This window comes from Delphinapterus leucas, chromosome 2, assembly GCF_059928025.1.
Source record: "Delphinapterus leucas isolate spDelLeu-1000000601 "Yukka" chromosome 2, BTC_Dleu_Yukka2, whole genome shotgun sequence".
NCBI lineage: Eukaryota > Metazoa > Chordata > Mammalia > Artiodactyla > Monodontidae > Delphinapterus > Delphinapterus leucas.
In genome coordinates this window covers 166,087,742-166,100,993 of record NC_143130.1, presented here as the reverse complement: position 1 = coordinate 166,100,993, position 13,252 = coordinate 166,087,742, and the positions used below count along the sequence as shown (strand labels likewise).

Sequence of the window (13,252 nt, the reverse complement as noted above, 5' to 3'; positions counted from 1 at the left end):
AAGCCATGAGCCCAATAACTCACTTCTTGCATGGATTTAGAAATAGGCTCCACAGGAGTTGCCCTATATGGGAGAATAGTTAGGTGACTATCTAGACATTAGTTAGCATAATGTTGCAAGATTCATTGGCATGAAAGTGAGTAACAAGTAATTTAGAGTCTCATCTCTGTATAATTTGTGCTAATGCTATAAGCCTTTTTCTTCCAGCACCACTTTCTTCAGTCCCGTCATACAGAGTAAGCCGAATACTCACTAGACGTGAGTTACTTACGTAATTGCAGAACTCTTGAGAATGCAGGTGTTGGTGTTTTCAAAGCACTATTTGACATAACATATGAATAGACCTGGCTATAATAGGATTCTTTTGTATTTAAACATCCATTCCACCAACAAACATTTATTTAGCACCTGATAATCCTTGGTGCAAGAAGTGGGTGGGATATCATCTTACACTGGTCAGGATGGCCATCATCAAAAAATCTACAAACAATAAATGCTGGAGAGGGTGTGGAGAAAACGGAACCCTCTTGCTCTGTTGGTGGGAATGTAAATTGATACAGCCACTATGGAGAACGGTGTGGAGGTTCCTTAAAAAACTAAAAATGGAACTACCATACGACCCAGCAATCCCACTCCTGGGCATATACCCTGAGAGAACCATAATTCAAAGAGTCATGTACCACAATGTTCATTGCGGCTCTATTTACAATAGCCAGGACATGGAAGCGGCCTAAGTGTCCATAGACAGATGAATGGATAAAGAAGGTGTGGCACATATATACAATGGAATATTACTCAGCCATAAAAAGAAAAGAAATTGAGTTATTTGTAGTGAGGTGGATGGACCTAGAGTCTGTCATACAGAGTGAAGTAAGTCAGAAAGAGAAAAACAAATACCATATGCTAACGCACATATATGGAATCTAAAAAAAAAAAAAATGGTCATGAAGAACCTAGGGGTAAGACGGGAATAAAGACGCAGACCTACTAGAGAATGGACTTGAGGATATAAGGAGGGGGAAGAGTAAGCTGGGACAAAGTGAGAGAGTGGCATGGACATATATACACTACCAAACGTAAAATAGATAGCTAGTGGGAAGCAGCCGCATAGCACAGGGAGATCAGCTCGGTGGTTTGTGACCACCTAGAGGGGTGGGATAGGGAGGGTGGGAGGGAGGGAGACGCAAGAGGGAGGAGATATGTGGATATATGTATATGTATAACTGATTCACTTTGTTATAAAGCAGAAACTAACACACCATTGTAAAGCAATTATACTCCAATAAAGTTGTTAAAAAAAAAAAAGAAAAAGGAAGTTGGTGGGAGGAGAGGCAGGGCTCAGTTGATACGGAGTTCCCAGGAAAGAGAAAAAGAGATCCGGGCAGAGCTAACCATCACTGTCAGTGTGCGTAAGAGCACAAAGTCTTCCCTTCTCCACTCTTTACTGTTTTCCCAGGGTAGGGCTGTACGATCCTTGGGTCCTTTCTGAATTTGGACTAGACCACACATCCTCCTTAATGTGGAGCACCCATCACCCTAAGAATGCAAATGCTGGAGACAACCACAGTCTGTCAGGTGGAGGGGATGTGGCCATGGGATGAGGCTGTACGGGAGAAACTGTTTTTAAATCTAAGAAAGGCAATGCTGAACCCTTCTCAGGTGTTCAGCATCCCTAAACCAGACACATCCTAGATATTTGATGTTTCTGAAATGGGTTGTACCATTTCCTGTCAGAAATGCAATTCTGGGTGATCATAGATTTCCTAAAATGTCATCTAATGAAACACAATAAGATCCTGGAAACCTTGATCCTTTTGAAAGTATTTACAGGGAGAGAAGGAAGAGAAGCAATGGAACAATGTTCTGAATTTTATAGGGCCTTGGAAATGAAGTTCTGCTCCTAAAACTCATGAAGTGGAGGGGTGGGGGGGAATGGAGAAACCCTTTAAGAAGTCCGGATTCTTTCATTCAGTGCTGTAATTTCTCTGGCGCCTCACCATTCTCCCTCTCTCTTTTTAATATTTCTCACCAGGGTATGGGAATATTGCTCCAAGCACTGAAGGAGGCAAAATCTTTTGCATTTTATATGCCATCTTTGGAATTCCACTTTTTGGTTTCTTATTGGCTGGAATTGGAGACCAACTTGGAACCATTTTTGGGAAGAGCATTGCAAGAGTGGAGAAGGTCTTTCGAGTGAGTACTGCCATCTATTTAAACCCTAACCTCTGTGATCCAGTTGGCTTTAGCCTGACAGGATCCAGAAGGAATTACCAGGGTGTTCTTGTTTCATTATCACTTTTAATGGAATAGTTCAATGTTATGGTCATATTTTTATTTTTGGCCCATGGTAGTCACAGGTACTGTGCCTAAACTCTTGTCTCTTGTCGGTCTTCCTGGAATCACAACACAAGAGGGTTAAGTATAGATTTGCCAATACAGATTTTCTGAAGAGGTGAGGCATACGCAATTTCTTATGAAAGGTGGAAGATGGGTTCCTTAGTGTGTTGGCAATAAAGTAGAGAATTATAAATCCATCCATTTTGTTATTGGAGCTCCTTCACTTTATTTCCAAGCACAGCATCTTCAGGCTGATCCTGGCTTCTAAGACCTCTTCCAGAAGCCTGCATTTTCTAGACATTGCTTTGTGCTATGTATCTGTCTCTTCATGGCCCCCCCGCCGCTCCTCCCACTGCTGAGCGCTCCATCAGCAGTAGTACACTAACATACTAATTCATACTAAGGTGTTGATGATTGCTATTGCCTTAATTAGGTTTTTCCTCTTGAGAATACTCACCTTTAAACAAGGGACAAAAATCTCAACTCAAGGAATTTATTTTCTACAGATGGCATTCCTGGCATCAGTGACAGGCATGTGGAGTAGAGGTGATTGGACTGGGGTTTCCAAAGCGCTTTAGCTCACACCTGTTCACATAGTTTAACAGAACATTAGTTTTACTTAGGTGTTAGGTCATTTCTGCTCTCTTTCTCAGTTTTGACATAATTCTCAAGTCTTTCGAACCTTCTTCAGGGAATTCTTTCTTATGATGACTTCATATTTGAAAATGATAATTTGAGATCTTTTTCAGAATCTGGCAATGATGGGCAAAGATAGATCAGTGGTAAGTTCTAAGGCTGCGCTTGTTTTCCCCTCTGAGACAAGAAATCATGACATAAACTTCTCTTTAGAAGAATGCAAGGTAGCTCTTCCCTCGAGAGCTACCAGTTTCAGAAATTCTGGTAGAGTTGAGTGGAGGAATAAGGCACTAGAGCTGGCTTAGAGCCACCTTCTGTAAGCTCAGTGATCTTGGATGAGCTGCCTCAGTTTACTCATCAGCAGAATGGGATGGAATTTGCATTTAAGGTCTGGGTGATGATTAAATGAAATAATGTATGGAAAAGAGCTTGGTACAGGGCCAGACACAGAGTTCAGTGCTGCTGTGTGTCTGTCTCCTCAAAGAAGCACTTGTTGGCAGGCTAGCCACCCATTCAAATTTCATGAGTCGCTCGGTGACATGGGGGTTTTCCTGGAATGTTCTACAGTCTTTGCCCCAAAATGCTGGCTGGCCTCATTAGAACATGCACCTGGGCCCCGTGGTCACCATGGAAACCATCAGTGCTCAGCTTCTGTGCTTCTCAGATACGCATCTCCCTAAACCAGATGTGGCAACCTTGTCTTCAAGAGCAGTTTTGAACTTCTCAGAGGTACCCTTTTAGCCGTGGCCTCTTGGCTTCTGATTTAGAGAAAAATGAATCTGACGGATTAAACACTCAGAAGAACAGGAGTCAAATGGAGAAATGACTGATCTGGAATTTCTATTTTTATATAGCTTCTCTAGATCTGAGTTTATTTGTAGAAAGAAAGGATCGGACTACAGGCTTTTGAAATCCCCCTTTAGCAAAAATAAAATTTGGTTACTGTATTCTAAATGAGGGAAGAGGTTGCAATCATTTAATGACATCTGCTACCGAAACTGGGGACTTAGTTCCCATATGAATTTTGGACTGCCAGTACAGAGAACTGTTCTTCCCCTTAAAGATGCCTCTCAAATGGATCATTCACAGGACTCTGGGACAGAGCCTTCAAAATCCCGTTTCATTTTTTTTTTTTTAAGATTTATTATTTATTTATTTATTTAATTTATTTTTGGCTGCGTCAGGTCTTAGTTGAGGCACGTGGGATCTTCTGTTGCAGTGTGCGGGCTCTTCCTTGTGGCGTGCGGGCTTCTCTCTAGTTGTGCTGTGGGTTCCAAGAGCACGTGCGCTCTGTAGTTTGCGGCACGAGGGCTCTCTAGTTGTGGCGCATGGGCTTAGTTGCCCCGTGGCATGTGGGATCTTAGTTCCCCGACCAGGGATCGAACGGGTGTCCCCTGAATTGCAAGGCGGATTCTTTACCACTGGACCACCAGGGAAGCCCCTCATGTTTCATTTTTATGCTGATGGCCCACTCAGGTCCTTGCAGTGCCATCAAAGACTGGGAGTCTTTTAGGAAGGAGCGGCAGTATATTACCGAGTTGGCCGCACACGATGTATGCGTTTGCACAACATTTGGAGGGGGCTGTGGAAGGGGTGTCTGAGTTCCAGGAGGAACATGGGTGCACTTCCGGAAACTACAAACAACGGATTCTGCAGCAGTTTGCTTGCTGCATGCAGTTTTGGTGGAAAATCTCAAAGCTTTTTGCTTTTCATTTAAACTACATCTAAAAGGCCCGTTACCCTTAGGTGATTATTTGAGAACTGAAAATTGTACAAACCAACAAAGCTTGGGGTTGTGAAGTTTTAGTTCCCACGAGGAAGGTTTATTTATTTATTTACCTGCTCACTGATTAAGCCTTTCCATTCATCTGGTGTGTTTTCTCTCAGCTCTAGGAAGGAGAGGATTTTTAGTGGAGTAAAGATAGAATATAAAATCTAGGTGCCTATATTCTGAGGTGATATGATTTGGTTTCTTCTATACCATTCCAGGTCTGAGCCTCATTTTAAAGAATTGTGGAGACTTATTGTATTATATAGAAATGCCAAAAGCATTCCTGAATACCCGACTGTTGGGGTTTTTATGGGGTGAATAAATGAAAACTCTTTTTTCCCCTCTGGAGTTCAGAACTAATTGAGAAATAGACACAGGAGTCAGATGGAGATTAAAAGGTCAGCTTCATTGCTGATAAGCTCATCAGAGAATGTAGCTTTAGCTTTGATGCCAAAAGGACTTACTAACCATTTTCACCCTGAATTAGAAGAATTTCCCTGCAGTATTAGTTTTCTATTTCTGTGCAACAAATTCGTACAAACGTAGATGCTTAAAGCAACACTCGTTTATTATGTCATAGTTGTGTAGGTGAGACGTCTGGGCAGGCTTGGCTGGGCTCTGGATCTGGGGAAGAATCTGCTTCCACACTCATTCAGGTCTTGGCAAAGAATAGTTCCCTGTGGTTGTAGGACTGAGAGTCCTGTTTCCTTGCTGGGTGTCAGGTGGGGGCCATTCTTACCTTTGAGGTTGCCTGCATTCCTTGGCCTCCATCTTCAAAACCAGCATGGAACCCTTCTTCTATCTCTATGACTTCCCCTCTGCGCTCTCCCGTCAGCTGGAGAAAGCACTATGGTTTAAGGGCTCATGTGATTAGATCAGACCCACGCGGACAATCTCCCTATCTTTACGTGAACTGTGCCCTATAGCATAACAGAGTCATGGGAGTAATCGCTCATCATATCACAGGTTCTGGGGATTAGGGTGGGGCATCTTCTCTGGTCATTTTAGAAAATCTGCCTCCCACTCCATCTTGGTCGTTGGTAGCACAGGCCTCCTCAGTGAGGGCAGGGTCTGCTCCACTGACCTTACGACATCATAGAGAGCAAAACAGCGCAGCTCTCTGCAGCAGATGGTTTCAAACAAGAGATGAAAGAGGCTGAGCCGAGGGAGCTCAGTCCCTTCTGCAGGGTCCACTGGGTGAGCCACTGTCTGGCTGAGCAGCGGGGCGGGGGTAGGGATATGGAGTGTTACTCTAGCTGGAGTCCTTCTACGTGGAACATGAAAATGGACATTGCCCCCAACGTCGATTTACAGTGGATGAAGAATTTGACACTTACTTATCTCGCATAGCAAGAAGGCTAGAGGAAGATTGTTTCAGGTTTGGTGCATCAGTTTCCCAGTGACAAGTTAAGGATTCTGGTGCCAATTCCAGTGTGTGGATTTTTCCGCACACCACCAAGTAATTCTCTGGCATCAGCTGGGTGTCCTACAGTTCAACTCAATTCTGACACTATCTGTCTGGAACTAGCATCAGATCCCACAGGTTAAGGGCTCAGTCCTACAAGCCTGCGCTCCCCTTTAGATGCCAATTGCAAGTTCAGCTTGTTACCCATGCTTCTGATGAACGGCTAAAAATCAGTGGTTCCCACAGCATCTTCCTTCCTTGGGTTCAATTAATTTGTTAGCGTGGTTTACAGAACTCAGGAAACCAGCTTATTCACTAGATTGCTGGTTTATCACAAAGGATATTTAAAGATATGAATCAAAAGTGAGATGAAGAGATACACAGGGAGAGGTCCAAAAACCATGGAGCTTCTGTCCCCAGGGCATTTGGAGCCTGGCATGGTGGCACGTGGAGTGTCATGGTTCACCAACCGGGAAGCTCTCTGAATCTCCTCCTTTTTGAGTTTTTATGGAGGTTTCATCACATAGGCATGATTGATTCAATCGTTGGCCATTGGTGATCAAGTCAACTTCCAGCCCCTCTCCTCTCCTGGGAAATTGGGGGTTGGAGGTGGGGTGGGGTGGGACTGAAAGTTCCAGCCCTCTATTCCTGGTTGGTTTCCCTGGTAACCAACCCCCATCTTTAGGTGATCCCAAAGCTACCTCATTAACATAACAAAAGAACCTTTACGGCTCTCATCACAGGAACTTCCAAGGGTTTTAGGAGCCCTGTGCCAGGAAAGAAGACCAAGACCGAATACATATTTCTTGTTCTCAATCACAACATCACACGCGTACACCCAGGTTTGTTCTCTTTCTGCTCTGCTGTCCTTGGCATGTTAGCTTTGCGTCCTCAGGCTTGTGACCACCTTGTTTGCAAGATGGCTGCCTCAGGACCAAAGAGCTTGTTTTCACTCAACCACATTTAAAAGAATGATTTATTTGTATTGAGGTATAGTTGATATACAATACTGTAGGTTACAATATAGTGTGCAATACAGTGATTTACAACTTTTAAAGGTTATACTCCATTTATAGTTAAAATAAAATATTGGCTATATTCCCTGTATTGTACAATTATATCCTTGTAGCTTATACATTTTATACATGATAGTTTGTACCTCTTAATCCCCCACCCCCCCCCCTCTTCCCACTGGTAACCACTAATTTGTTCTCTATATCTGTGAGTCTGCTTCTTTTTTGTTATATTCACTAGTTTGTTGTAGTTTTTAGATTCCACATATAAGTGATATCATATAGTATTTGACTTTCTCTGATTACTCAACCACATTTAAGGTAAGACAAAAAGGACTCCTTTTATGGGAGAAAAGTCTTGCCCCAAATTTTCCCTTCAGACTTCCTCTTCTGTCTCATTGGCCGGAAGTGGGTCGCATGACCATTCCTACCTGCAAGGGAGCTTAGGAAGGTGAGTCATTGACAAAGGAGAATGGGGTGGATTGACTTAGACCATTGGTTCTCAGCGTGTGGTCCCTGGACCAGCAGCATTAGTAGCATCCTCTGGGAACTTGTTAGACATGGAAATTCTTAGAGAAGTTGGCGCCCAGCAATCTGTGTCTGCCAAGCTTTCCAGGTGATTCTGATGCCTGCTAAAGTTTCAGAACCCCAAGGCACGGAGGAGTCATGTTTCATCTCCGGCTGTGATGAACAAAGTTAGAATTCTGGGAGCAGAGAAGTTGGGGTAAGCAAATGACAGCATCTGCCACAGGTGTCAGTCAACTGCTAGCCACACGGACCACTCACAGCGATGCCGCCTTGTCTCCCCCTTACATATCGATAAATTCGGTGGCCTTTGGGATCCTTGACTGACGAGAGGCTAACTTATACGATACCTAACAAACCACCAGCTTACTCACCCCCCTCCCCCAGGTCTGTTGCTACCTGGGCAATTCTCCAGACTTTAGGGTTTTTTAGGGGAAGAGAGTCAGGCATGGCATGGCTCTTCAGAGCTTTGGCCTCCAGTCACAACCCACTGGCCTGAACAAGTCACACTGCTCTATCCAACTGCAAAGAGGGCCTGGAATGCATTGTTTGATCTCCAGGAAGGGGGGCGGGGATGGGAAAATAGGTGAGTACTAGTAATGTCATGTGCAGATTCCCTGGGACTACCTGTTGGCTCCGCTCTAGGGTGACAAGCATCCCTAGAATTTAGATACAGGTGGCCCATGGATCACTCTTTGGGGAACACATCTCCAGTGAAACTCACATAGCATCCAACAAAAATGGAGCCCCTGACTTGTTGTGACTTGCCTAAAACCACACAGTGAGTTGAGTGAGTGAGCCTGGACTTGGGATAATTTATAATTATTTATATAACATAAAGTAAAAATAATTCTTCCTAGGTTTCCAGCAGGAAATCTGGGCAGTTAGCAAGGAAGGATAATTACTTGGGATTGAGCAGGGATTACTTGGGTTCCAAAGGAGATTTTTTTTTAAAATTAATTTATTTTAGGCTCTGTTGGGCCTTTGTTGCTATGTGCGGGCTTTCTCTAGCTGCGGCGAGCGGGGGCTACTCTTCGTTGTGGTGCGTAGGCTTCTCACTGCAGTGGCTTCTCTTGTTGCAGAGCATGGGCTCTAGGCACACGGGCTTCAGTAGTTGTGAAACACGGGTTCAGTAGTTGTGGCTCGCGGGCTCTAGAACGCAGGCTCTGTAGTTGGGACGCACACGCTTAGTTGCTCCACGGCATGTGGGATCTTCCCGGACCAGGGCTTGAACCCATATCTCTGCGTTGGCAGGTGGATTCTTAACCACTGTGCCACCAGGGAAGCCCCCAAAGCAGATTTTGGAAGAGGGCAGTCTCTTCTTCCCCTGCTGTGGGCTGGCTCTTTTGCTGGGCTGAGCCGACTGTCACTTGATAGGATACTGTAGGAAACCTGGTCAGATTTTGGACTGGATCCCATTTTCTTGCTCTGAGCTGGACTTTGGCCTCTGGTAGGAAGCAGCTGCCTTTTTTTATCTGGCTGATCAGCAGGCTTTCTGATATTATCTCTAAAACCAAGGGACACTTTTTTTCTTCTTTGGCTTCCCTCCCAAGGATACAGCAGAAATGTGTATTTGCCTTTGGAACGAAAGGAGCCTGGGCGTAGCTGACAAATAATAACATGTTACCCTAGGCTTATCGGTGCTGTGATAACCTGGGGACTTTAGAACCCACCAAATACTTACAACAGGGTGATGACAATCTCAGTCTGGTAATGATGTTCCATTAGTGGGCTAATTGATCACTTTGGATTGCAGGAAGGAGCTGGTGGAGAAAGCCTAGGGCTCCTGGAGTCCTCTGCCATGTGCCTGGCCTGAGTCAAAGGAAGATTTTGAAGAACACCCTTGACAGGAGACTTGTTTCTCACAGCGTGTCTTTGAACTAGTCCCCAGCAGCAATGGGGATAACAAAATTATTATGTCAAGAAGATAAAAGCCCTTGTTTTGGAAACTGGGTATTATTCTCGGCTCTGTGGGTTCAACTACAATTTCCAATTCCTAGTATTAGTGGAAAAGTTCGTTGGGGTACTAGTTATGCACACCAACATCTTGCCTAAATACCGGGGGGCCTGGGAGGGCCAGATGGTGGGCTGAGAGCGCCCAAGGGTCTGCATGTGTTTATGTGTGTGTACGTGTGTCTTTCTGCCTCTATGACATGCCCCCACTAGTGCGTACCATGTTAAACATGCCTGAGAAATAACCCAGTGGGACTAATGTTACATGAATATTTTGAGTCTATTTTGATCAGAGAGAAGACCCTGGTTTTTAATGTGAACAACTGCTTTCTTACTTCCCCTAAGGGGCTAGAAGGGGGTGCGAGGTAGTTGTTTTTAAATGCACAGAAGGCAAATATTTTTAAAACTTTCTCAACCAGGTTCAGAATAGCTGAATTAATTTAAGAATATTGTCCCAGGGGCTTCCCTGGTGGCGCAGTGGTTGAGAGTCCGCCTGCCGATGCAGGGGACACGGGTTTGTGCCCCGGTCCGGGAAGATCCCACATGCCGCGGAGCGGCTGGGCCCGTGAGCCATGGCCGCTGAGCCTGCGCGTCCGGAGCCTGTGCTCCGCAACGGGAGAGGCCACGACAGTGAGAGGCCCGCGTACCGCAAAAAAAAAAAAAAAAATATATATATATATATATAATAATAACATTGTCCCAGATGTGCACTTGGGACAAACTATATAAGTGACATCCACAAAACAGACTACACAGCATCTCTTAATCACAGCCGTGACACAGTGTGTCCATGATGGTCCTTCGTTTCTCCCTTCCTCTGATGCAGGCTTGCTCAGCCTCAGCTCTGTGGACATTTTGGGCTGGATAATTGTCATGGGACCTGTCCTGTGCATTGTAGGCAGTTTAGCAGCTTCCCTGGCCTCTGCTCACTGGATGCCAGTGTCATCAGTGCTTCTGGTACATCAGCCAAACCATGTCCCGACATGACTAAATATGCCCTTGAGGGCAAAGTCATCCAGGTAAGAACCATGACTCTGCTGGGATTTAAGGGGTCAATTACCCCACAGGTCCCAAGGGGTGGGCCCTGGTCCCCTGGCTGAATCTTCCACACAAGGTCTGGGGTCTCCATCCATGGTCCTGTCCAGCTCTTCAATGCCAGTGCCATTCCCACTTGGAATTCTCTTCTCACAGATGGGTCCTTGAAGAGGGCTTTAGAAATTTTATACTCCATAAGTATAAGAATAAGATCATTTCTCACCAATAAGGGAACATGCCTGGGGACTTGATTCTGATGATATACACAAAGATAGTTGGTTCTGCTACTCTTCAGCAGGTATACCATCTCAGCACTTTCTCTAGCTGGCCCACTGGGGACTAATCTAATATATGATTCTTCCTCGTTCTTGTCTATCTTTGATAACTGGCCAGTGTCCCTTTCGTGTTTCCTGTTGCCATCTGGGATCACCATGGGAGGTTTTTGTTTGTTTGTTTTTTTTATAAATTTATTTTATTTATTTATTTTTGGCTGCCTTGGGTCTTCGTTGCTGCTTGCGGGCTTTCTCTAGTTGGCAGTGAGCAGGGGCTACTCTTTGTCATGGTGCCTGGGCTTCTCAATGCGGTGGCTTCTCTTGTTGCAGAGCACGGGCTGTAGGCGTGCGGGCTCCAGTAGTTGTGGCGCGCGGGTTTCAGTAGTTGTGGCTCGTGGGCTCTGGAGCATGGCTCAGTAGTTGTGGCGCACAGGCTTAGTTGCTCCGCGGCATGTGAGATCTTCCCGGACCAGGGCTTGAACCTGTGTCCCTTGCATTGGCAGGCAGATTCTTAACCACTGTGCCACCAGGGAAGTCCACCATGGGAGGTTTTAATGGCCTTTAAAATGCATCTTCACTGTTTCCTATAAACAGCAGGGCTATCAAATCTGCCTAAAATATAACTACTTAAAATACTGCCTGGGGCTTCCCTGGTGGCGCAGTTGTTGAGAGTCCGCCTGCCGATGCAGGGGACACGGGTTCGTGCCCCAGTCCGGGAAGATCCCACATGCCGTGGAGCGGCTGGGCCCGTGAGCCATGGCCACTGAGCCTGCGCGTCCGGAGCCTGTGCTCTGCAACGGGAGAGGCCACAGCAGTGAGAAGACCGCGTATTGCAAAAACAAAAAAAAACCAAAAAAAACCCAAAAAAATACTGCCTGGATAGTATTTAAATAGTTTTAAGGTAGCTTGAACAGAGACTCTTTTTTTTCTTTCTGGCCAACTTTGATCACGGGTAACTTCTGGGAATCTGATTGTTACTTTAGGATGGCATTCACTTATAAACTTCTGTATATAGGGATCTTTGTAGGGAGACTTGGATTTGTCTAGTGGGATTTGGTTGAGGCAGACTGAGTATTCTGGGACTCAGTATGGAAGTCTGGAGATAAGTTGCTCATCTGTTTGAGGATTTACTATATGCCAGACACTGGGTTGTGGGCCTTCCCTAGAGTGAGCTGTACAATAACCCTCTCAAAGGACCATTCTTGCCTTCTTAGTTTTATGAGATTGGAAAGCTTGGACTGGTTCTGTGAAATATCCAAGGTCACCCAGCCCATAAGTGACAGCAGAGATTCCAAACGAGATTGCCCCATCCCAATGTGCATGCACAGACTTAGTTTTTCCACTATCCTTCCTTCCTTCTTTCTCTTGTAAGGTAGGGATAGCATCTGATGGTTCAGTAGAGTCTTTCATGAAAGGTTTAGTAAGACCTGCAGACAGACAAAGATGGCCAGTTGAGAGAAAAGCTAATATTGGCCCTGTCTTTATCTGCTCTCAAAGCGTTTTAGTTTTCCAGCTTTATCTCATCTATGGATACTTTGGATTGGACCATTGCCTCGGATTCTTCTCTCTGCACCTGCTCTAGCTCCTTCATCTGGCTCCTCATTGGCAAACATCTTTTCTTGGTGTTCTCTTCTCCTGGAGATTAACCTAGGACTTCAATAAATGCCCGCTTGCTCGTGTCTGCTGTGTGATTAACGTGAGGGTGGGCTTATAATGTGAAAGTGGGCTTGTACTGTCTCGATGGCTGACTGGTTTGGGCCCACCTCTGCGAGGCGGGTTGCCAGGAAGACTGTGTTCTCCACTATTCTGTTCATTTCTCCACTGTGTACAGCCCACTCGGTGTTGACAATAAGAGGAACACACAGCTCTAAGCCAAGCTTCTTGGTGAGCCGAGGCGGCTGGTCTTGTCTTCCAAAAGCATTCTTCTTTTTCTGCATTCATCAGATTGCCTCAACAGTTTTGAGAACCTGGAGTTTGAGGGCATCAACATCAAGATTTTAATTCCCACTGGGGATTTCACTCAGTCCTAACCTCAGGGAAAGTGGTGGAAGAAGCTCTTCCTAAACTACCGTCCAAACGAGGAAGATCTCTGGAACGTTTATATGGGTATTCCTCACCTGCCAGTTCTTGCCCATGGAAGAGTTGGTCACTTCCTAGAATCCCAGGGGATTTATTGATGAAAACATTTTATATCTTTGCCTTTTGGAACTACTGAAAATCCAGTGATGCCTTAGTATGTATGGTAAGCTGTTTCTAAAACTTCCAGGTACTTCTGAGTTATGAATTTAATCCAAGGATTTTATTA

The 13,252-nt window shown here is 45.1% G+C and overlaps 1 protein-coding gene across 1 annotated transcript in view; it reads left to right on the top strand.

Moving 5' to 3' along the window:
• Window positions 1–13,252, top strand: part of KCNK10 (potassium two pore domain channel subfamily K member 10) — a 142,325-nt gene that overhangs the window by 98,197 nt on the left and 30,876 nt on the right. Inside the window, exon 4 of the mRNA XM_022576367.3 lies at window positions 2,033–2,193. Coding sequence (XP_022432075.1) covers window positions 2,033–2,193 — 161 coding nt within the window. The remainder of the gene's footprint in view (window positions 1–2,032; window positions 2,194–13,252) is intronic.